This window comes from Fukomys damarensis, unplaced genomic scaffold, assembly GCF_012274545.1.
Source record: "Fukomys damarensis isolate Sample0158 unplaced genomic scaffold, DMR_v1.0_HiC HiC_scaffold_13, whole genome shotgun sequence".
In the NCBI taxonomy this organism is placed as follows: domain Eukaryota; kingdom Metazoa; phylum Chordata; class Mammalia; order Rodentia; family Bathyergidae; genus Fukomys; species Fukomys damarensis.
This window is the reverse complement of record NW_022900925.1, coordinates 5,911,597-5,937,945: the sequence shown is the minus strand read 5'-3', so window position 1 is coordinate 5,937,945 and position 26,349 is coordinate 5,911,597. Positions and strand designations below refer to the sequence as shown.

Below are 26,349 nucleotides of genomic sequence, written 5' to 3'. Positions count from 1 at the left end.
GTGCTTTCTTTTTTAAACTGACAGAAAACAGCATGTAAAGACAACTAAGTTTTCAGATCTTAAGTCATTATTTAGCATTTTCAGGTAACCAAATATGACAGGCAGGTTATTGAAATATTAATCTGACAAATGGCTACGTGCAGTACTGTAGCTTATGATGAATTGTTGCACTGTTTTATGAAAAAGAAACAACTTCTTTATCTCATCACTTCTTTTCTCCCTAGACTGTGAAAGCACTAAACCACTTAAAAGAAAACTTGAAAATTATTCACAGAGGTGGGTATGGATTGCATTTTATACAGTAGAAATACTTTTTTTCTTAATCTGCTACTGAGCAAGTACTCTGCCACCAAACTATACCCCATCTCCTACCCTCAAGCTTCTTAAAGCTATCAAGTGTTTCTTCACTTTAAAAGATATTTCTGTGAATTGAGAGATGTTTTACTTAGTGTTGTAAATTGAAATTTTTCTAAAGCACAGTGTATTTGTGAAAATGTTGATCTTTATCTTATTAGGCACAGTTTCAAATTTAAACTTTTGATGTAGTTGAAAACCAATTCAGAAAGGCAGCAACTCTCTGGGATTCCTGAGTTTAATTTAGCAAATAGATTAAATACTTACTCTTCTTAGTACTGCAGAGTCAGTAGTCATATGGTAGCCTTGAAGAAGTATACAGCATCACTGCCTCGGTAACTTTGTGATGGACAAATTTAAGAGAGTGTATGGCACTATGTGATTCATCCAGATAACAAATAGGACAAAAAACACAAGATCAAATTCATAGCAGTGGAAAACATAATAATTCTAGCACATGTTTGTAGAAATTAAATCAATTAGTAATTGGGTAATTTATTTAAGTGCTTTTAATTTGTGATTGACACTGGACTCTGGAAATTATTTAATTCTGAGCATCAGAGTATATTATTAAATTTTGCCTCGCTTAATGCTTGTTAAAAATAATCTTAAATCAACATCTTATTTTTGCTGTGGCTGAAAATAATGTAGTTAGGTCCCCCAAATGAAATTGCCTGCTTCTTTTGTAGTTGATTTTTTCCTCCCCTTTCTGCCATGTTGTATAATCATAAAGAGTATCACCTTTTAGAGTATTTGTCAGTACTCATTGATCTTTTTATAAATCTTTATTCACTGGGCCTTGATGGTGACAGTGGAATGACATAAGGATTTCAGTATGGACAGAGAATTAATTAGCAAAGGGGAACATGGACTAAAGAGCATATTGGCTCATACTGGTAGTGAGCTGTCAGTGAGGAACGGATTTGGTGTTCTCCACTTTTCATGGAAAACATACATTCTGCTTGTGGTAAAAATGAGTATGATGTCTCAAGGATGAGTCCAAGAAAAAAAAATTATGGGAAAAACTGGATGAAACTATCTAGTAAAAGAAAAATCTTTCAGAAATAATGGATGGTTACAGGTAACTAGGTGCTACCTGCTTAATAGTCAAATCTAAAGTCCTTGGCAATAACTTTTTCTCAGTTAGCTTTTATGTTATCTTTTTATCACTGTGACAAAATACCTGACCTAAATCAACTTTAAGATGGAAATATTTATTTTGGCTCACAGTTTCAGAAGTTTTAGTCCATAGTTAGTTGGCTGCATTGCTTATATGCCTGTGGTAAGGCAGCTACATGAGGAAGGGTGTGGCAGAGGAAAGCTACTTCATGGGAGGAAGGAGGTGGAAAGGAAAGGACAGGAAGGGTCCAGGAAAGAAACAGTCCCTAAGGTTACACCTCCACAAACTACTCCTTTTAGGGTCTGTTAGTTCCTTCACCTCTCAATAATACCATCAAATTATGATCTCATCAATGGATTAATTAGTCCATTGATAAACACTTCTCTAGCCCCACTTCTGAACATTGCTGCATTGGAGATCAATCCCTTAATACACGAATCCTTCAGAGCCACATCACATTTAAACCATAGCAGCTTTTTTGTTGCAGTTAAAGTTGTAAATTTACTTTGAACTCAAGTAACACAAAATACTGATAAATGGCTTAAACGTAAGTAAATTCATTATCTGTCCTCAACAATTCAAAGGCAGAATGGCTTTGAAGCCCAATTTCTGTTTTGACTGTCCTCCTTTTTGTGATGACTTCATCCTCAGGATAATAGTAACTGCAGCAGTTCTCAAGTGTTACATCTAGACAACTTCGTGAAAAAGAGTTTCTCATTTCCTGTGTGGCTGTCTAAAGAGCAGGGAAATATTCTCTGCATGTCTCTATTATTTTCCTGTCTCATTCATGAGAATTGTTTCATGTTATCAAACTAGTTACTGTCAAGGAGTGTGAGATTATCCTGTCTTACAGACTTTCTCTTTGCTAGGATAAAATACCCAACACTTAACAAGTGTGAAAGGAGGAAAGGTTTACTTTAGTTTATAAAGGTTTCAGTCCAGCTAGTTAGCTCCAAGTCAGGGCAGCATGGCAGAGGAGAAAAAGCCCATGGCATGACAGGCAGGTTACTCTTTATTCCATCCAGGTTCCAAGACTGTTGATTGGTGCCACCTGCACTAAGAATGGATCTTTCCTCCAGTAAATCTATCATTCAGTTGCATCAAAACTCTGCTAAGCCAGTCAGTGGACTAATCCCATATTATACACTTATGATCCAGTATTACACACCCATGATCTAGTCAATCCAAAAAGCCCTACCTTTGAGAGCATGAGGCTTTAAGGGTGACATGCTGATATAAGCTGTAACACTTACTAAGCTGAGGCCAACTAGGAACCTAATGTTGAGGTGTAGAAAGGCCCATACAGAGGAGAATAGCTGCGCAAGGCTTAGCTTCCATTTAAAAGAACTGAATGAATGGTTAAGCATGGGTGTTTCAGACATACAGTAGTTGGCTCTGTCACTGATGGAAGGAGGTCTGTTTAAGATTTTTTTGTGGGCCACTTTCTGAGCTCTATATAGCTTTTCTTTGTGTCCTGTATTTATAATTCGTTTTATTCATTGAGTCCTGCTAGTGACATTGAAGTGATATAAGGATTTCAGTAAGGATAGAGAATTAATGAGCAAAGACGGAAAATGGACCAGAGAGCATTTGGTAACGCTGCCAGTGAGGAAGGGACTTTGGTGTTCTTCACTTTCAGGGAAAACATACGTTCTCTATGTAGTAAAAATGAGTGTGATGTCTCAAGGATGAGTCCAGGAATCTAAGAAGAGAAAAAAATCTCTTAGAAATAATTAAGTGGCTGCATGTATAGAGAGTGAATGATGTTCATGTGTGTGATACTACTTTCCTAAAGAGATAAGGCTCTAATGAAATAGTGAATTCATAATTTGTATGGCCTTATATTTAGGTGTATAGCTTTTGAAATTTATTGTAGATTAGCTTTGTATTATCCAATAGGATAAGTTTATTCAATCTATTTTGACTATTATGTAAGTATTTGGACCAAGAAAATGAATAAAAGCCTCTTGATGAAAATAAAGGAAATATTTTAGAATGCTAAGTTGATTGATAAGTATGTTTTACTATTTAATTTTTAAGTGTTGACATTTAAAAACTTCCTGTTTATAATAGAGAAAAACCATAGTTTTATGCATGTTTTATAAATATGAAGATGTTAAGAGAACAGTCAACATCCATCTGTAAGCTTTGCAGTAAGATGTTGGTGAATTGAGTTGGGCTGTTACATGAACACAATTCTAGTCGTTAAAGTTGTGTATTTAAAACTTGATTGTATGTGCTAAATGAAGATGTTTTCCTTCTTACAATCTGAATTTAAGGACTTAGCTACTTATGTTATCTAATGTATTTCAGTATTTTTGCTTCAAATTCTTTTAGATTAGCTCATTTGGTTAATTAATTATGTGCGAAATGCTATCACTTGTAGATATCAAACCTTCCAATATTCTTCTGGATAGAAGTGGAAATATTAAACTCTGTGACTTTGGCATCAGTGGACAGCTTGTGGACTCCATTGCCAAGACAAGAGATGCTGGGTGTAGGCCATACATGGCAGTAAGTATGAAGTGCAAGCCTCCTTCTTAGCAGTTGTTGCAGAAAGCCTGTGCCCTTTGATGCTGTACTTCTGAGGAGTTTTCATTGATCAGGCAGCTTCACCATACTAGGATATATTCTTCTCTAAGTCCACATTCAAGTTCTAGCTTCTCCATGAACCTTTGTTAAATTATTTCAGTCTGTGAACCTTTGCTAAATTATTTCAGTGAACTCCACTATTCATTTTTTTTTTTACTCTAATCCTTATTAGGCATTTAGTATTTGTGATATTTTTTAGTTATTATTTTTATTATAATCTAATCAACTATCAACCAGATGATAAATTCTTAAAAGTGTCTCTGTGCTGTCTTGGCTGCAGTAGACATTTAGAGTGTATCCTGGGCTACTATAGGCTATTTTCCCTTACAGTAGAGTAGGAAGACTTGAGTTGTTTGCAGAACACATTATGTTCCTTACAGAGTCTGAAGCTGTATTTGAATACTGTTGTTTTCTTCTTCAGGAATAGATGAAGCACACAGGACAATGCAAGCCTAGAGGCCTTAGGTATTTTGCAATCTTAGTAAAACATCTGTTTCCTAGAGTATATGGGTATACACTTTATTTTCAGAGATATCATGGTCATCTTACCCCGGTCTTTGCACATGCTGTTTCTTTTGGAATTGGAGTTTAGTGTGTGTATTTTAAGCATTTTCCTTAAGTTTTAATGTCTTCTTTTAATATGTCCATGGTTCTTTGGAGACCAGTATACTTCTCTCAGTAGTGATACATAGGTTTTGTCATTGTTTATCAAGGCATTCCTATCAGTCTGGTTCAGTGTTTATGGACTCTTCTAAACTAAGGCTTGGCTTAGAATTCGTAGCATTTTTGTGTCATTTTACTTATTTTCTCCTTGATTTATATGTTTCCAAACCCATTGTTATAAAAATAGAAAACTCAAAATAATCCCAGGTTAGATTAGATGATAGAGGTTTTCTGACTTGTTTATGAATGGATGGGCTCAGTGATTCCCCAGATTTCATATTTATTTAAAATAAATAAATGATATGGGAAATAAATTCTTTTATTTATTTGTTGATATGCAAATAGTGTAAAAATATTCACTATAGAGCTATTTTAGAATTTTTGTACTTTTAGTGCTGCTTTTAGTTTTGTTAGATCTTTTCATGTCACTTTTTCTACAAATGAAATGCAAGTGTGTGTTTGTGTGTATGTGAGATATATGTGTGATATATATATATATTTCCCCCGCAACCCCCTGGTACCGGGAATCAAATTCAGGACCTTGCACTTACCAGGCAAACGCTGCACCACTAAACTAAACCCCTGGCCCCTATAAATGTACATTTTAAGATGAAAAAAGACCTTCGTTTAAAGTTTGAGCTTTGTGGATGTTGACTGGACAGGCAAATTCATAGGACAATCTTATGCCTTTATCATGATAATTAGGGATTCAAAGGCTAAAAAAAATCAGACATGAGAAATACTATAATTTACAATTTGAAGGACAGAATTAATGGAACATTTTACTGTATTAGTCTATTTTTGTTGCTGTTGCAATAGCAAAATATCCAAAGCTGGGTAATTGTGAGAAGAGAGGCTTTTTTTAGCTATCAGTTTTGGAGTTAAGAGTCAGAAGTGACCTCCTACCTTTTCTTTTGAGAGTCCTTTGGCTATATTCAACATGGCAGAGAAACTGAAAGGGGACTGGCTTCATTCAGAAGGGGCTGGGCGCACCAAGTGGCCTTGCATTCTAATAGCCTGCTCTAATTGAAGACCTAACTTGGAAGATTAGTTTTGATCACTTTTGGGGATAATGCTTTACAGTGGCCTTGTTACTTCTTGGTAGGCCCCACCTCTAATTGTTCCACAATCTCTTTAAACTGCATATGAACCCTTGAGTGACCAACTGTAGTACTCTGTCCCATTGGCTAAGAATTGTATTTGATTAAAATAATTAAATTAAAAATGTGGATGTGGCTCAGATAGAATATTTTGAATTCAGGTAACTTTTAAATAAGTAGACTTTCCATTCTTGTGTAGAAAATTAAAAAAAAATAGACACACACGAGAACTTAGTTTGTCCAAAATTTGCTTGGTTATTGTACACTTTTGATTTCTCCCTGCAAATAGTCTCACAGAGTTGGTTCTGACCATTGTTACTTCTTTTTTTTTTTAAAGGAATCCCATGAAGCTATCTTCTGTGATATCACTGACTGACATGTTTAATGAAGACAAGTGGTTTTACTCTGATTCTTTTTAAAGAACTTGGAAATAGTGTACACAGTAGCTTTTTCAAAATCTTATTTCTGAATGAGATATATATTTTTTTAAAAAATTTCTATGGCCAAAAGTTTGGAATCATGGTAGAACATTTTAAAAGTACTGAGTGAGTGGTTATTTCTGATTCATACATTTCCTTAGTCTGTCTGAAGTGTTTGAATTGCCATGTTCATGAACCATTTGTGTTGGTTGGTTTGTAGAATATTACGCTTCCTGGGCTGCCTGGGCTTCTCTCCCCTGGTGTCTGGACCTCCTCCTCTTCCAGATCTCTTGCTGGTGTGCCTTGGAGTAGAGTAGTCAATCCCCTTTCTCCTCTCTACTACCCAAACTCCTTTAATGAGTTCATCTTAAGTCTTAAGGATTTAAATATTCCCTGTCTCTTTTGTTCAGTAATATGCCATATCTACCGCTTGGTAGATACTCTGGAAAATGATGAGTGCTGGTGGTCTATGATTTTTCTTGCCTGCACTATATATATATGTAAACTCAAAAACCATGTATCTAGTGTCCTATTTTATTTCTGCCTCTTAGATTCTACGTGAAAAGGCAAATACAGCATGTGCAGTGTAGAACTCTTGACCTGTCTTCTCTTCATTCCCTACAAAATCTGTGAGTTGCCTTCTGCTCCTCATCTTTTCTGTATTTCAGTAAACTGCAACTCTTTATTTTTTGGTAGTTCAAGACAAAACTTTGGAGCCGTGCATTATTCCATTCTGTGTTTTGTACTCTCTATCTAGTCCATTAACACATATAGTCTGCCTTACCTTTCTTGTATATCTAAAAATCCATCCTTTTTAAAAAAACTACTAATGCTCATGTCTATCCACTGGCATGTCTGAATATTTTGTTTTTGTTCTTTTTCTGGTACTCTTTGAACCTGGGTCTTCTCATTGAGCTGCGTCCTAGTAGTTTTACTTTTTGAAACAGGGTCTCACTAAATTGCCAGGCTGGGCTTAATCTTGTGTCATCCTGCCTCAGCCTCTGAGAGTGCTGGGATTATAGGTATAAACCACCACGCCTGGCTCCACTATAGTTTTTCACCTTCGTATTGCATAGTCTTTCTCTGCCTGTTGCTTGGTCTCCTTACTTGTATCTTTCCTCTGCTATGGTTTCTTTTTTTTCCCCTGTACTGGGGATCAAACTTGGGACCTTGCACTTGCAAGGCATTTGGCGGAACCACTGAGCTAAATCCCCAGCCCCATCTGCTATGATTTCTTGGCAGTATGACAACCAGAGTAGGCTGTGAAAAGATCAGATACAAGTGGCATGTACTTATTGTCCCAGCTGCTTTTTGGAGGCTGAGGCAGGAAAATTGCTGGAGTTTGGGGCCAACCTGGACATCATAGTAGGACCCCATATCTTAAAAAAAAAAAAAAAGTAAAAAGCATCAAGTCAGATGGTGTTGGTCCTCTGCTTAAAACATACTGAAGTCATTTTAGCGTGCCTGTTGGGCTGTATCCAAACTTGGCTGTCAGTTATATTTCTGAATGTTTTCACTCTGCCTTCTCTGCTCTGCTCCAGCTCCCAAACAGACTTCCTTGCTCTTCCATAAATTTATAGAGGATATTTTCTCCTCATGGTATTTTTCTTTCCCAAACTCCTTTCTTGTGATTATTTTTAATGTACTACTCTCATTTTGATTAGGTTTCTCAAATGTCACATCATTAGTAAATACTTCCTGGACCACTACATCTAAAGTGGTTCTTCAAATCACTTTCTAACCCTTGCTCCTATTTTGCTTCTTGTTCCTTGTTGCCACCTATTTTGTCATATGTACCTCTTGTGTAGGTTGTGTGTTTGTACTACTTTCCTCTTGCTAGGATAAGATGCAATATTCTACCCTCAAAGAAAAAAAGTTTTAGTGGGTCTAGTCCATGATGAGCTGTCTCCAAGGTAGAAATGACATGGTGAAAAGGCATAGCCGAAGAAAGCTGCTGAACTTGTGGCAGACAGCAGAGAGAAAAGGGAGGAGCTGGGGACAAGAATACACCTTTCTAAGTCTTAACCTCAGTGACCTGCTGCCTCTTAACAGGCCTTAACTCCAAATATGATACTTTTGGGGGATATTTTAGATCTAAACCTTGGAGTAGAGCCTTTTGAGACCAAAGTCTTTATTTTATTTTATTTTATTTTTTTGTACCAGGGATCGAACTCAGGCCCTTGGCACTTGGAAGGCAGGTGGCGAAACCATTGGTCTAAAATCCCCAGCCCCCCCAAAGTCTTTATTTTGTTTACTGCTGGATTTGTGGGTGCTTTGTTAGTTTTCTTATTATTTTGAGTGGGTTGTATTTTTCTGAAAAATAATTGCTAATAATATAAAGCAACACTGTTTAATGTTTTATTTTGCAACTAGTCAAGTTACTGATCTACTTTCCAAAAAACAGATTTTAGTTATTCTCAAGAGATGAAGCTGCAAATAATTTTTGCCTTTTTATTGATCTTTTTCATATATTTTTAACTTTGCTTAAATTTACTTTTGTTGCTTTACTTAGTACTTTTAGATTAGTGTTAAATGATAGAATTTGTATGTGGTATTGATAGTAAGATTCCTATTTCTGCATTGAATGCAAGTACCTCCTGATTATTTCTGGTTTTTTTTTCCTGCTTCTGTTTTACTTAGTGTATGTGTATATGAGTGTGTGTGTGTGTGTGTGTGTGTGTTTGAGGTAGGGAGAGAATAGGAATAAGTCAGAAATAGCTACTAAAATTTATTAGGTGCCTTTTTGGCATCATTGAGAACATAATGAAATATTTCCACATAATATTTAGAATGATAAACCATAATTATATATATTTCCTCTGATTGAACCGTTTTGTGTTCCAGAAATAATTCCTGTATGGCCCAAGATTTGTATGTTTAATATACTTTTATATTTGGTATGTTAATATTTATGATTTTCGCATAAATATTTAAGTGACATTATGTACTTTGTAAAAGCTTTAAGTGGGTTATGCTAGCTTTAAATATTGGGAAAAATTCTGTTTTTATTTATTTTATTCATGCTATAACAATTATTGATCACATAGTGAGCAAAAAAAAAAAGTTTGACTTTCTTGGGCTCAAAAATTTTTAGTCTTTAGGATAGTTGAGGTAGTGAAGTTTTATTTTTCTTGAGGTTGGAGTTCATCTTGGCCAGAAGTCTTTGGGAAAGGGTTAGATAATTCTTTGATAACCGTGATGTTTTACTTTTTCTTCAGTGTGTGTGTGTGTGTGTGTGTGTGTGTGCACACGTGTATATGCATGTATGTATCTATACATACTGTAACTTTCTTGGTTGTTTTAAATATTAAGTATAAATTCTCTCTCTATATATTTTTTTTAAAAAATAGCCAACTGTGTTATAATTCTAAAATGTGGTACAATTTCTTTGATATACCTCCCTCCCAGAAGTACAAAATGACTACTTGAGTGTGGATTGAACTTGATGGACTGACTGCTTCTAATGAGTCGCATATAGCAGAAAAGACAAGGCGTCACTTTTGAATGTAGTCACTAAAAGGCAGTGTGGCCTCTTTCTTGGATTGCTCACCTTTGGGAAAGCTGTGTTGAGGAAACACTCAAGCATCTTTTTGAAGAGCCTTATTTGGCAAGGAAGCATGGTTTCCTTCCAGTAATCTTTTGAATGAGCTTGATTACAAGTCCTCCAACCCCATTATAAGATACCAACCTAGCTCACACCTTGATAATAGTCTCTTGTAAGACACTGGAATCAGAGACACTTAGGCAATGGAATGGTGACTCACTGAAACCATGAGATTATGAGTATTTGTTGTTTTAAGCTATTACATTTGACAGAGTTTGTTGTACAACATAGCTAACTAACACAATGTGCCAATTGATTTTTGTTAATTTTTTGGCTTGTTACCTGCTTTTAAGACATTTTAGCCTTACACTTCTGTCTTTCGGGGCATATTGAGATTTTTTTTTTTTTGTGGCTTAAGAATGATCAATTAAAAAATGAAATATTGGAAAAGGTCTATATTACTAGTTATATTTATTCAATAAGTCTTTTGCCGCTTTAATCTAAAAAGACCTGGGACTCTGCATTGCTACCCTTGGAGGCTTACAAAACAGTTGGTAAAAGTTGCAGAGAGTACACCACATTGCCAGCAGTGGGATGTGTCACAGCTGATGTCAAAAGTTACAACTTTCTGTTTTTACGGCTGAGTTAGATAAGAATCTTTTATTTATTTATTGAGACAGGCTGGCCTCTATGCCAAATGTAATAGCTTAAAACAACAAACACTTATTAGCTCATAGTTTCAGTGAGTTACCATTCAAGTCCAGGTTGGTGATCCTCTTGCCTCAGCCTCCCAAGGGCTGGAATTTCAGGCATGCCCAACCATGCCTGGCAGGTTTTTAATTAATTTTATCAAACAAATCTATACTCTTCAAAGAGTAATTTTCAAAGTATTAAAAACGTGTGTACGAATAATGAGTGTGTCTAAATGTACTTAAATCACTAATGAGAGTTCTGAGTAGTCAGGTTAATATAGTACTGACTCAGATTTAATTAACTCAGTATTTATGGTCACTGAAGAGAGAAGGTTGGAATGATATGGCTAGATTATATATCTATTCGATAAAACTGGTGATTATCTGCAGGTTAAGAGAATTATAACTTTTGGGGTTATTGATATAAATCATTTGCATTCCTGATGAATAAAAATCTTGAAGGTAGTGTGTAATTTAAGTGTCCCAGACTCAAATGATTAGTAAATAGTCAAGTGAAACAAAAATACATCTGAATAGTCCTTGGGTAGCCCTGCGAGATATGCTTCATGGTGACATTGAAAGGCAGTAGAATCCGCCTACCTCTTTTCAGTTGTGCAAGTTTTTCTAATATATACATGCTGGACATTCTGGCCCTCAGTGACACAAACAACAGTTTTAGAATGACATGTCCCCATTTTGAATGTACTCTTTGCATATGACAAATGCATTTATGTAATGTCAAGATGCAGAACTTGCCTGTCACGTGAAAAAGTTCCTTGTGTTTGCTCCCAGATATCCTGTCTTCCTGTGGCTCCCCACCTCTGCCTGTGGCAAACATTGATTCTATTTTCTGTCACTATCAGTTTTGCTTTTTCTTGATTTTCACATAAATATAGTATTTCAATATGAATTTGAGTCTTTTTTTTTCTCAGCATATTTGAAGATATCCATGCTGTTATGTGTATTAGTTGTTCACTTTTTTGTATTGCTGAGAAGTGTATCTCATCACCTGTGGATAGTTTGACAATAATGAGTTTTTTTAGTACCTGATTTATTTCTCTGTTCATTTAGGTCTTGCTATTTTAGCAATGTATTATAGTATTCAATGTGGAGCTTTTAAGCACCACTATTTAGTTGTTCCTAAGGAATTCCTGGATTGTGATATTTATTGTGAATAGAATTAAATTTCTTTGAATATTTTGCAATCATTGCAGCTAGTTTACATATGTTGAAATCGAAAATTTGGGACCTTGCTAGTTTAGTTTCACTATTCATTTTGGCGGAATTTTCTGTTAATGAGTACAGTATTAGAAATTCACATTTGTGAATAAAGGCACAACTTTCTTGACTTTTTTATACTGGCTAGAACCCGGTATAGTGCTGAACACAAGTAATGAGAGTATATACCTTTTTGCCATGTTCCCAATACTTAGGAAGTGTTTCACCAATGATTAAGATGTTAGCTCTAATTTATTTTCAATATCTTTTATGAAATAGAGAAGTTTCTGCTGTTAGTTTTCTGAGAGTTATAATTGTTATTTTAATAATGTGCTGTCATTAATTTTGTCACATATCATCTATTGGTATGATCATATAGTTTTCTTCATTCTGTAAATATGTATATTACATTCTTTTTCTTTTTTTCAAAATTTCATTGGTATATTTAATGTATACAATATAATGACATTCATTGTTGGAAATTTGTACCTTTACATAATCAACCTTGGTTCTTATTTTTTCCCCATTCCCCTTCCTTCCCTTCAACCCCTCCCTTCCTTCCTATCTGCAAAGACTTTGTTTCCATTATTTTTCATTTTCTCATATTAATCCCATTCCCTTCTTTCCTTTCTCCTACCCCTCCCATTTCCCTTTTATTACACTATTTTCGTGTATTAAGCTAGTATTGTATTCTTGAGGAAAAACTACCCTTGATTGAGATACATTATTTCTTTATGTGTTGCTGATTAGATTTGATCATATTGTTTTAATGGTTCTGTATCTTGGTCTTGAGGGGATATAGTCTTGCAGGTGTCTTTGTCAGGTTTTCATAAGTGGTTTAGCTGGCCTCCATGAAATGTATTGGGAAGTGTACCATCTTTCTCTAGTTTTTGAAAAAAATATATAAGATTACTATTATTTCTTTTGTGCATGTTTGAAAAAGTTTACCAGCAAAGCCATCTGGGTCTGGACTTTTTTTGTGGAAAGGTTTTGAATAACAACTCTATAAGATAACATGATCTCAATGTTATTTATATTTCTATATTATTCTTAGTAGGTTTTCATTTTCAAGCAGTGTGTACATTTCATCTATTTCTTTCAGATTAATAGTAGTTTTCCCTCTAATTTTAGTAACTTGAATCTATTTTTTTTTCCTTTGTTGGTCAGTCTGGCTTAAAATGTGCCAATTTTTAAAAATTTTTCCCCAGATTCAGTAAAGTATCTGGATACAAGGTGAATACCCAAAAATCAATAGCCTTTCTATACACAAATAACAGACAGACAGAAAGAGAAATAAGGGAAAAAATTCCTTTTACAATAGCATCCAAAAAAATGAAGTATCTAGGAATCAATCTAACAAAAGAAACAAAAGATCTCTACACTGAAAACTACAGCACTCTGAAAAAAGAAATCGAAGAGGATATAAAAAAATGGAAAGATATCCCCTGCTCCTGGGTAGGAAGAATCAACATAGTGAAAATGGCCATACTACCGAAACTGCTATATACATTCAATGCAATGCCAATTGAAATTCCAACACTATATTTCACAGAACTAGAAAAAAGAATCCAAAAATTCATTTGGAACCACAAGAGACCTAGAATAGCAAAAGCCATTATAGGCAACAGTCACATGGCACCAGGTGTAACAATTCCCAATTTGAAACTATACTACAAAGCCACTGTGATAAAATCAGCATGGTACTGGCAAAGAAATAGGCCTGAGGATCAATGGAACAGACTGGAAGACACAAAAACAAATGCAGATGTACTCAGCTACCTCATCTTCGACAAAGGAGCTCACCATCCTCAGTGGAGGAAAGATAGCCTCTTTAATAAATGGTGTTGGAAAAACTGGATATCAACCTGTCACAGATTAAAATTAGACCCTTATCTTTCGCCATGCACTAAATTAAAATCCAAATGGATTAAAGATCTAAATATTAAAACAGAAACATTAAACTTGCTGGAAAGTAAGTTAGGCAGAACTCTGGAAGACATTGGTATAGGAAAAGACTTTATGAACAAATCCTCAGTAGCACGGGAACTAGCAGAAAGAATCAACAACTGGGATCTCATCTTACTAAAAAGCTTCTGTACTTCAAAAGAAACCATTAGCAGAACTAAGAGACAATCTACAATGTGGGAAAAAATTTTTACCAGCTGTACCTCAGACAAAGGACTATTATCAAGGATATATAAAGAACTCAAAACAATCAGTCCCCCCAAATATAAAGACCCGATCCAAAAATGGGCATCCGAAATGAACAGACATTTCTCATACAAAGAAGTGAAAGCAGCAAGAAAATATATGAAAAAATGTTCCACATCACTGGTCATTCGAGAGATGCAGATGAAAACAACACTGAGATTCCACCTCACCCCACAAAGAATGGCTGCTATCAAGAAATCACACAATAACAAATGTTGGCGGGGTTGTGGGGAGAAAGGAACCCTCCTCCATTGTTGGTGGGAGTGCAGACTAGTGCAACCACTATGGAAATCAATATGGAGATACCTCAAAGAGCTTGGACTGGAGGTTCCATTTGACCCAGCCATCCCTCTGTTGGGTATCTTTCCAAGAGAACTAAAAGAATCATATCACAGAGAAGTATGTGCACCCATGTTTATAGCGGCACAGTTTGTAATAGCTAAATCTTGGAAACAACCTATTTGCCCATCCGTTGGAAACTGGATAAAGAAGATGTGGTTTTTCTATAAAATGGAATATTACTCAGCCATAAAGAGCGAGAGAATAGATTCATTCATAGGAAAATGGATACATATTGAAGATATACTCCTAAGTGAAATAAATAAGTCCCACATGTGTAAATACCAAATAGTTTCCCTGGTGTGAATATTCTGCAACAATGCATAAGATTCTAATAAGATTACTGACATTTAGAAATGGGAGGAAAGGAGCTAAAGGTGTAGGGAAGGTGTGATACGTAGGGGAAGAACAAAAAGGGAAAAGAAAAAAATGTGAGAGAATGAAAAGATGAAAATAAAGTGTTTGTAGATGGGGAGGGGAGGAGGGGGTGAAGGGAGGGCAGAGGTAAGGGGAAAAAAATGAGAATCAAGACTTGCCATGTAAAGGTACATGATCCCAACAATGAATGTAACTGTACTGTATCCCTAAATGTACCAATAAACTCAATTAAAAAAAAAAATTTCCCCCAAATCATTTAGTTTTGCTGACTTTTCTCTGTAGTTTTTCCACTCCTATTTCACTACTTTCTACTCTGATTTTTATTAATTCCTTCTTACTACTTGCTTGCTTTTGGGTTTAGTTTGTTCTTTTTTTCTAATTCCTTAAGTTATAAAGTTAGATTATTGGTTTGAAATGTCTTCTTATCTAATGTAGGCATTTAAAATTATAAATTTCCCTCTGAACTCTACTTTCATTGCATTTCTCAGATTTTTACTACTTATTGAGACTTTGATCCAGTAGTTTTTTAGAAGTATGTTGCTTAATCTTAGATGCTTGAGGTATCTTTCTATTATTGATTTCTAGTTTAATTATTTTGTTTTCTGGGAACTTGCTTTGTACAATTTCCATTCTTTTAAGATAAGACCATGCCTCAAAACATTGTCTGTATTAGTAATTGTTTTTTGGGAGTTTGGCAAAACTGTTTATGCTAGTGATGTTGATGTGTTTTCTCTATTGATTCAACAACTGGGACTTTTATATAATGGACCTTATTGCATAAATATATTTACAACTAAAAATAAATAGCTTTCAGTGAATATTTATGTTCAAATTAAAATATTTAAGTCTCCAAGTTGTTCCTGACAAGCAGAGAATATAATACAGTCAAATAGCTAGGTTTCTTGGACATTCCTTATACAGCAGTTACTGTCAGCCTTAGCAAAGGTTCTGTTGTCAGCACTGTGCCACTGATATCTTCTCTTTTTTTCTTCATCCCTGACATACTATGTAAATGGTAGTGACTGATTTCAAAGAAATAAAGATGTTCCCTCACAGAAAATACTAAAAATGGTAATTTTTGTCTATAGGACAGGATAATATATTAATTTTATTACAGTGCTTTAATTTGGCTATAAATTATTGATAGACAAATATCTTTAAAGATATGCATAGAGACAAGTTTAACTTTGTCATGAAGAATGGAAGGACTTATTGTAATGAATTTAGTTTATGTTTTGCTTTTGTATTTTAAATGTTTTGTGGTATGGTCTTAACTGAACAAAAGACTGGTAAAATCAGAAGACAGAAATACCCACTTACCACTTTTGCTACTAATCTGACCTTGTAATTCTTCATTTCTTCCATTTTCCTGTTTTATCTCTTTCTCTTTTTCTGACTATTCTTTAGTTTTGTAAATGCTTTGGATTCTTCAGTGCATAAATTGGAAGGGTTACTGTGTGTTCCCTTTATAGAAGTAGCCATTGAGTTCAACTGGGTTTGGAATAGTATTTTTGGTTGTTTTTAATGTAATGATGGCTTTCTGTTACTCCCAATCTAACCTTAGCTATAGATTCCTCTGGTAAGATGCTGGCATTTTGACTGCCTACCCAGTTAGTGCTTTCATTTATTTGCCTGTTCAGGGTAAGGATATTTAATGACCTTGACTTGTTTTTGTGTTCCAGCCTGAAAGAATAGACCCTAGTGCATCTCGACAAGGATATGATGTCCGCTCTGATGTCTGGAGTTTGGGGATCACATTGGTATGTTTACATTCGCCCAACCTTGTCTTGGTAGTTCAGTATAATAGTAAGAAATGTAGAAGTGAAACGTACTGAGAAAGAATAATGAGAAACCTACTAATTTGTACCAGGCAAGCACAAATAAACTTTTCCTACTTATGGACTGTGTTGAAATTTTGGTTCACTTTAAAAAGTATCTGTGTTTGGGCTACTTTAACAGAGTATTATAAGCTGAGTAGCTAGCTTATCAAGAACAAAAATTTTTATTGCAGTTTGGGAGACTGGGAAGCCCAGGTCCAAGCTCCTGACCAGTTTACTATCTAGTGAGCCACTTTGTAGTTCAAAGCTAATTGTCTTTATTATTGTGTCCTCCCATGGCAAATGGGCAAGGGACCTATCTGGGGTCTTCCCTGGAAGGGCACTAATCCCATTCACAAGGGCTCTGTCTTCATGACCTACTCATTTTCTTAAGCCCCACTTCCCAATACCATCAAAATATAAAATTTAAGGAGACACACGCAGTATCTTTATGTGGTTTTTTCTTTTCCAAGTTTTATTTTCTCATGGTTGCTGTCCTATTAGACTTTACTCATATTTTTCTGATTTTTGGATTGCTTCTTTAGTTTCCTCTACATTGTATGTGAATTTTCTGCCCTAGGTGGGACTGTCCAGTAAGGTAGGATGCCTAAACCCTTTCCTTCCATTTTTCCTCCATTTTTTATTTGAGCCGAAGATCTCATAGTCCAGGGATATACACAAGTTCAGAACAGTGAGCTTTTGGTAACTTATTAAAGAATCTCCAATCATAGATATTATATGGTTTAGAATCCTCTTCCTGTAATCAGAGTTGCATACCCTTCTTATTTATTCTTGGCGAGTAAAGTTGCCAGTCTGATGGATTCTTCATATTCAGTTTAATGCTTACAGTTCACCTCTGCAGAGAACTTTTTTTCCTTGTGACCAAATACTGTATATAAGGTCAACCGATTAAAGAAAAAGGATCTTGTATCTTGTCCCAAAAACTGTGGCAAGATCTATAGCTTTAAGCAAGGCAACTGTTTGCAAAACTTTTAATTCAGAAATATATATATCTGTGAATTAAATAATTATGTTTTAAAGCAAGTACATACTTGTTGACAAAAATAAAGTTTTGCTTTGTGAAAGTTTTTTTTTGCCCCTTGGGTCTGGCTGTGTTGCCCAAGTTGGGCTCAAACCCGGCTATCCTGCAGTCTTAGTCTTCTGAATAGTAGAAATTATAGGCATGTGCCATCATGCCCAGCTGTTATTGTAGAAATTTTTAAAAAGTTCCTTGTAGTACCTTTAGACAAACTTTATTGTTTAAAAGCAAGGTATTCAGTAATTACAATTGTTTCATAATTTATTTTCCATAGGGATAATCTTTAAAAATTATGGAATGAATTTTTGAGATCCTAATTCCTTTACTTTATAATGTGCAGCCTACTTTTCCTTTCTCATTAAATTCTGTTAAAAATGAATTTAATGAAGTTATTCCTAACGCTATGAATAACTGATAACGTTTAGTCTCTCCAAACGTCTGTAGTTTTAACAAAAAGAAACTGCAGTCAAAAAAATGAATCTGTGTGTACTCATGCACCACAACTTTTTGTTTTCCTGCACACAAATGGGTAAGTTCACAACAGTGAGCTGACAGATGTTCTTTTGGATTCAGAGTCCAGAGCGCTGACCATTATACCATGGGGCCCACCAGATGTTCTTTTGGAAGGACACTCTGAATCACTTTCTGAGATAGCCCTCCACCACCCACATGCCATTTTCCTCAGTGATAAGCTTGGGACCTCATCCTTGTATGTGTGCAAGTGGAGACAACAGTGAGCTAAAGGATACTCTCTTGAGAAGGAATCTCTGAATTAGTTCTCTGACATAGTACCCCTCCCCCATATGTCATCTTCTGTCTTAGGTTTGGGATTCCATCCTTGTATGTCAGTCACTTGTCAGACCTATAAAATAAGACTCACTATGCGATGAGGTAGATTTAGATATATTCCATTTCTTTTTTTTTTTCCTGGTACTGGGGATCAAACTCAGGACCTTGGACTTTTGTGGCAGGTGTGATGCCACTGAGCTACACTTGATCTTAGCCAAAAGGTGGAGAAATGATGGTGCCACTGAGCTAAAAATACTGGCCCTAGATATATTTCTTAAAAGCACAGTTCCTAGGTTTTCATTATTTTCAAAGGTGGGGAAAAAAGTGAGAATATTTTTGACTGTTGGTGCATTGGAGCATATGTTTATTAAATCTTCAGATCTTTTTTGGTATCATTTATAGATACTGTCTTGAGCCCTTAATTAGGAGGATGGATTTGACCCTGACTTGATTTCTTCCATAGAATAAAATCTGGCTGTGGTTAAGTTGCTCTAACTAGAGTAGCTGTAGAATAGGATTTTGACATTGTCTTCTTTGAGTCCAGATTGGGCTTTTGTTTGTGAACACTCTTTTACCATACACAGGAATTTGACCACTCTTCTAGACCATGGCATTCCATTCAGGGGACTATAAATTATGGGGAATGTCTGTACTACACGTATTCTAAACCAAACCTTCCAGAATTTGCTATACAAAGGAGTCAGAATCAAAGGTTGCCCTGGAGTATGCATTGTGGGGCATAGTTTGGGCTTAAATTTGGTCTTTGCCTTAAGTCCAAGCCCTTGAATTTGGCTGATACATAGTTCTCTACATTATCTTAGCTTTCATGATTTTGAAGATTCTACCTCAGCATCATAAGATTTTTACAGAGTATTGCTTGGAGTTTACGTTGTTATGGCCATTTCAATGAGTAGTAGTAAATAACACCTAGTGTATTTTCCTTTTTTTGTTGTTGTTGTTCTCTTTAGTACGAGTTGGCCACAGGCCGATTTCCTTATCCAAAGTGGAATAGTGTGTTTGATCAACTAACACAAGTCGTGAAAGGAGATCCTCCACAGCTGAGTAATTCTGAGGAACGGGAATTCTCCCCAAGTTTCATCAACTTTGTTAATTTGTGGTGAGTACTTGTTTTGCAAATGCTCAAACACCTGTGCTGGAATCTGGGAGGTTACTTAATTAGCAACAATGATACTTTATAAAGGGGAAAGAAACCTTTTATCTCTTCCTGCCATCCATGTTAGCACACTGGATAACTGTGACTATATAGAAGGCTGCAGTTAGCCTGGAGAGGCATCACCCTCTTATTCTACTACTCAGGTGTTGGTGAAAAACAGCTGTGGGTGGTGGAGAAGCTTCCGTTCCAGACTTCCAGTACCTTGTACAGGTATATTAGGTTAAACCTCTAGATGAAACTGATCATCTTAATTCTGATGAGATTCTCACAGGGACATTATACCAGAATCACCTGGAAACTTTTTAAGTTAAGAACTTTCCCTGTCAGACTTTCAAGGGTGGATCTCTGCTCTTGTAGGACATAGAATATATTTGAGTGTAAATATTACGGTCAGGCCAAAAGCTTAATTGGTAGCTCTTTGAAACATCATTCCAAAGAATGTGTGAAATTCACATCTGTTGATTTGTGTGCTTTTATTAACAGTTCTTCTTTCTTATGTGTATAAATGTGTAAGTGGTGCCTTAGAATAACTGTATGCAGATAATAATAATATTCTCATGCTTTGTACTATTGCTGCCTCTATTTAAGATCTTATTATTTTTCAATGTAGTGCTAGAAACAAAACCCAAGACCTTATACATGTTAGGCAAGGGCTCTTCCACCTTGCTCCATCTCCAGGCCCTGCAGTCTGTTTTAAATAGAACTTTTTTACTTAGAAGCTCATGTTTTATTTTGAACCCTTATTGTTTGAACACTTGATAATTATTCCTTTCATTCAGCACCATCTTAAAATATGTTTTTGAGCAAAAAGTCAGACCATTTCACATCTTATTCATTCTTAAAAAACAAATTTTGTTTCTCATAATTATTTCCTGCCAGAAATGCTTTTTCTATACTCTGTCTTGATCTTATAAGATTTATACTTCCAGATCTAACATTGTCTTCTTTTTGAAAAATTAGAAAACATTTACTTGCTTCTAGTTTTCAAGTCCCTTTCATCTTCTGTACCCATATTTTCCTTCTGTGTTGATATTTCAGAGGGGAAAGGAATACGTCACGATTTTCTAGGTAGAAGACCCTATGAATGACTCAAATTGACTCTTTTTTTCCGCTTTTTTAAAAAAATCTTTTTTTACTAATTTGTGCATGAAATTTACAGTTTGCATAATTATGATCATTCATTTTATCCCATTTTATAAAATATTTGCTTTAAAGATCGTAGTAAGTCATAGAGTGTAACATCTAACATGATCACCTGTGAAACCACTGGTGCTAGTTTCTTTTTAATTCTAGATCTCTTTACTTTGTTTTACTTAAGTGTAGTACTATGTTTTTCATTTGTTTCACTTGGTGCCAGAATAGATAACTGTTTTGAATTTCCATATGCCATTGTCATCACTGGATATGTTTATAGCCCCCCCTCATTCCAGTTCATATTAAGGTCTACAGTTGAAGGATCTCTGTTTCTCTGTTGTGCTTATATTATTAGCTTCCAACATTTATATATCACAGTCACTATCCTTATCTTACACATTGTCTCTCATCTCTTAACTTGGGCCATTTAGATTTCTGACTCATCCTCATGATTCAATATTTCCTTGTTCCAAATGCTTTTCCCTTTTTAGTAAAGCTGTGTTTTTGTTTTGTTTTGATTTTTGAGATGAAGTCTTGTTAAGTTGCCAAGGTTGGCCTCAAAATCCTGGGCTCAAGTGAATCCCCCACCCCAGCCTCCCAATTAGCTGTAACCACACCTAGTTTAGAACTGTGTTTTTTTGTGATGCATATATGATCATGTTAATTTGAGTGTATAGCAAGCAGTCTTAAAATGATAATGCTTAACAAGGTGACATCACCTCCAAGAAGATGAAAGTTGACTTTTAGACAAATAGAAAATCTTATGTAGATCTTATGTAGATCATATGTAGGTTTATAGCCCTCAAAGAGCTATAGAATATAAATAGATATGTGGTATATATGTGGTATTTAATTTTCACAGTAATAAGGGACAATGATGAAAACAAGTTTGGGAAACATTGTTCTAGAGACATTCTTGTCCTTAAAATCATCTAAGGGACGAAGGATTTGGCTCAGTGGTTCTGCTGCCTTCCTTGTAAGCGTAAGGGCCTGAGTTCGATCCCCGGCACCAAAAAAAAAAAATCATCTAAGTTAACATGGTTTTCAAAGCCTACTATAAATAATATAAAGCCTCCTAGATTTGGTTTATTTCTCAATTTTCATTTCTCAGTATTTCTACCAAATTTGATTTCTTGTATAAATTAAACATTTATAGAGGATAACATGGGAGAATATTATTATTTTTGGATAGATAAAAATTTCTGAAGCAGCATTTAGCAACTTGGTGTAAGAGAAAAAGTAAAATTGGATTTCATTACAATTAAGAATACCTGTTGATTAACAGGGAGCACCAGGTAAAATATTAAGCCATGTAGTGAGAGATCTTTCCTATATAGAGAATTACCACAGTCTCTTATACAGACTATATAAAAGTTATATACTTATAAAACACTTTGTGTGTGTGTGTGTGTTTGTTTTGAGACAGGGTCCTCTATGTAGTCCACCTGGCCTTGAACTTACTATGTAGCCCAGGCTGACCTCCAACATGGGACAATGCTCCTGCCTTAGCTGCTTTAGTTCTGTGATTATAGTAATGTGCCACTATACTGGGCTTACAAAACACTTCTAAATATGAAAATGACATCCAAAAATGCTTGACAGACACTTAAAAAGATAATGTTCAGACTCATAGGCATACTAAAGGATTGCTCACTCACCATTATTACTTATCATGGGAAAACAAAGGAAAGCTACAATGAAATCCTACTTCGGTCTTTGAGAATAACTACAGTTTAGAAAACTGATAGTTCCAAGTATTAATAAGGATCAGATTATATAAAGAATACTTAAAATTATAGGAGTATAGATTAAGTATACTCCATGATCTCACATTCCAAATCCAAGTTCAATACCCAATAAAAGCATGGACATCAATACACTATATCCAAATGTTCAGAAAAGCACAGTTGTCAAATTATAATGTACAGTGAGAGAACTCTGTTAACAATAAAATAGATTGTATATTACTTTGGTACATAATACCAGAAAAGTTGCTTACACTCAACAGCATGGAAAAATGTCAAATGATGTTGACTGATAAAAGTAAGACAAAACAATATGGTTCTATTTATATGAAAATTTAAAACAACAGAATGAATATTACATGGTAATGGAAGTCAGTATGTTCTTTCCTTTTTTATGTTTTTAGTCCTATATTAAGGAGTTATGTTCTTGATTGTATCTTTGTCCCAGTCAAAAATTTGATTAAGGAAAAATGTTGAAGGTATGGTTTGAAGGAAGATCTTAGTTTACATCTTAAAAACTCTTGTCCACATTAACTTCTTTTTTGGAATCACACCCTAGGATTTTTAGTGGGTGGGGAATCTTTGTTTTTTTCCTGGGAAAGAAATAAGAATTTTTTTACTTGAAGTGTTGTGAAACTGTAGATTGAATTCAGGGATGGATTGACTGTTGCAGAATTTGTCACATTCATAGGTTAAAAATGTCAAAAGCATGACCTAAGACTACAGACAACTCTAGCATGAGACAGAATTTGAAAGAAAATGCAGCTTGTGGGACAGACAATGAAAAAGTAAATCTCAGTCCCAAATGTATCTTAAGGAAATATTTGTTAGATCCTACACACAGCTGGGATTCTGTGGCAGTATAAAGATTGAGTATCGGGCTGGGATTTCGCTCAGTGATTCTGCTGCCTGCCTTGCAAGTGCAAGGACCCAAGTTCGATCCCCGATACCAAAAAGAAGATTGAGTATCTCTTATCTGCAATGCTTAGGGCCAGAAATGTTTCAGATTTTTGATGTCTTCAGATATTGAAATATTTACATATATGTACAATGAGATTTTTGCGGGCTAGGACTGAAGCCTAAACATGAAATTTATTTATGTTTCATATATGGCTTGTACATTTTGCTTGAAGGTAATTTTATACAGTATACTTAATAATTTATGCATAAAACCATTTCATGATGTAAAATTTTCCACTTGTAACATAATGTCAGCACTCAGAATGTTTTGGATTTTGGAGCATTTCAAATTTTCTAATTAGAGATACTCAGTATGCATTCAATCCTACTTTACATCTGGTAGAAAAGACCTTTAAAGAAAAACTCTCCTTTGCTGAAACCACTTCTAACAAAGATGCTTATGTTGGTTGGGAAGGGGGCTTAGTGCAAAGCTCTTAAAATAAATCTAAAAGACAATCCCCTCTGCAGGTGATGATGTTGTAGTGAATGCTCGCCACCTATTTCTCAGTCACCTAAACCAGTACCTGAGATCAGCTATGATATTTGATAAACTTTGATGCCTTTATAGGAATGAAGAAATAAAATTATGGACAAATGAAAACAGTGATTCAGGGAATTATATCAGAATCAAAGATTTGTTGTTGTTATTGTTGATTTGGTTTTTTTGAGGCAGGGTCTCACTACGTGCTTGACACTGACCTGGAACTCACTATGTATCCCAGGCTGGTCTTGAACCCATAGCGATTCTCCTGCCTCAGCCTCCCCGAGTGCTGGGATTATAGGCATGCACCACCATGCCTGGCTACAGAATGAAAGATTTGAACACACATTTTCTTGTGAGATTGTCACTAGAGTAGTCAGGGAAAAATTATAAGGGAGGAATTTGAATTCAGGAAATATTGTCTTTGAATGGCAAATGTGATTTCTGATTTCAATGGGGGAAGATGTATGTTGGTACAGAGTAGATTGGATATTGCTGTTTAAAAAATTTATGAAGGAGTTAATACCCTTTAATCTTCCAGAAGCAAGGAATAAAAAGGTGAACACAAGGCAATGATAACAGATACAGAAGAAAAATTCATGGGGTTCTATTTTAGTGATGGTAAGCAGTAAAAGAATTAAAGTTAAAATTCTTTGCTTGAAGACAAAGCCGAATCCTTAAAATATCAGATCAAATGAACTAAAGACATTGAATCATATGTAGCTATAAGCTGAGAAAAGATAAAGACTTGACAAGCTTTAATTTAAAACATACACATAAAAATGCACTCAGTGTTAGAAAAACACACACACACATAAAACAATACCTGAAGAGCAGAGAAATAGCTCTAAGAGGAAATATGTGGCCATTTCACATTATTTTGAAGGATTTGATATCTTGTGCAATGCATCAGCATTTTAAAGTAACTTTTAAAATGTATGTTATTATAAAATTAAGGAATTCATAGAACTACATGAAATAAAACATCACAGAAGATGAGAGTGTCAAAGTAAGTTTGAAAATTGCATTCTCATCTTAACATGGGTTTGTTGTCTGATAGTTACACTAACAGTGAAGTTATTACCAGCAGCAGTAATTGCTAGAAAAAAACTGGAGAGCTCTAGAGCGCTAAGGGAATGTAACTGTCAACCTAGCCTTAACATTTAATACTCGCTTAAATTCAAAATAATGAAGTATATTTTCAGGACTGAAAAGACTTACCATTTGTAGATTGTTTTAAAAGAATATATTTGATCAAGAAGAAAAGTTAACTCAGAAGAAAGGTATCTCAGGTTTGGTCCCTGAAAAGTAGGTTTTAAGACAGAGGTAGGAGTATAGGAAGTTAAAGTAGGAAGTGGTCTTGGGATCCATAACCTAGTAAAGGGGAGGAAGTAGAGTTTGACAGAAGTTGAGCTGTAGTACAATCACAATGAAGCCCTCAGTCTACTACTTGGAAGACTGTGGAGCTGGGTAGTTAAATAGGGTTGACCTGTCTTATGAGGGACTTGGATTTTTATGTCCTTTGATGGATCTGCCATTAAGAGACAGATTGTCCCAGCAAGGCTAACGTGACTTTTCAGCTGAGGTAATTTCAGAGAGGTGTGCAACAGAAGGCTGTTTGCTGCTGGATGCAAAGAATAAAGTGAATAAAGCCTTCATTTTGGGGGATGGGTACCAGGGATTGAACTGATGACCTTGTGCTTTCGAGGCAGGTGGTGGAACCACTGAGCTAAATCCCCGGCCCTAAAGCCTTCATTCTTAAAGAGAGAATCTATGCGGTACATTGCAGCATTCAGTACAAAAGATGTGGGTTATGAAAAGCAGAAATGAGTTTAGAGTTGGTGAACTGTGTTGTCAATGTTAATTAACCTTTGATAAGAAAAAAATTAATTCAGTTGAGGTTAGGAGTGGATACAGCACATGGAACAAGTTAGGTGAGGTTCTGATTACACTTTTTAGTGAAGTAGTAGTCTGGTAAATTTCTGGACTAAAGAACACAGCATCGTGATGCACAATGCAAGATATGTAAAAATTTTAAGGATATATTGATAAAATTCATAATACATATGCCCCCCAAGATTGTTGACACACACATGCATATATATTTTAAAATATCTGTACATAGATAATTTTACACTTCCCTATACATCCGTATATTTAACTCTGTAGTATTCTGTCATGTAACTATGTCATGATTCAGTCAGTTCTTTACAATAGGGGCTTGAATTTTTTTTTACATTTTCCACTAATGATTCTAGATTGTCTAAATTTCGTGTGTGTTTCTCTGTATTTAGCAGATTATGTGCTTTGTTAACTTTGGGCCCGCAGGAAAATAAAAGTATTTGATTCAATGTAGTATTTATTTGTTTAAAAAAATTGGTAAATATGTCTCCCTTTGAACACTGTTATTTTTGTTATTTTAGCCTTACGAAGGATGAATCCAAAAGGCCAAAGTATAAAGAACTTCTGGTGAGTATGGAATTTGGGGAATTTTAAATACATCCTCACCTCAAATCCTCTTAGCTTGCTGCTTTGCTAAGCAAACAAAAGGCTTTTTTTTTTTTTTTTTTTTTTTTTTGT

The 26,349-nt window shown here is 35.2% G+C and overlaps 1 protein-coding gene across 2 annotated transcripts in view; it reads left to right on the top strand.

Annotated features, from left to right (window-relative positions):
* Map2k4 (mitogen-activated protein kinase kinase 4) overlaps positions 1–26,349 on the top strand; it is an 82,779-nt gene that overhangs the window by 52,352 nt on the left and 4,078 nt on the right. For both annotated transcript variants that reach the window (XM_019206173.2, XM_019206174.2), the window contains exons 5-9: positions 225–276; positions 3,861–3,988; positions 16,313–16,390; positions 19,244–19,392; positions 26,193–26,238. In XM_019206173.2, coding sequence (XP_019061718.1) covers positions 225–276; positions 3,861–3,988; positions 16,313–16,390; positions 19,244–19,392; positions 26,193–26,238 — 453 coding nt within the window. The remainder of the gene's footprint in view (positions 1–224; positions 277–3,860; positions 3,989–16,312; positions 16,391–19,243; positions 19,393–26,192; positions 26,239–26,349) is intronic.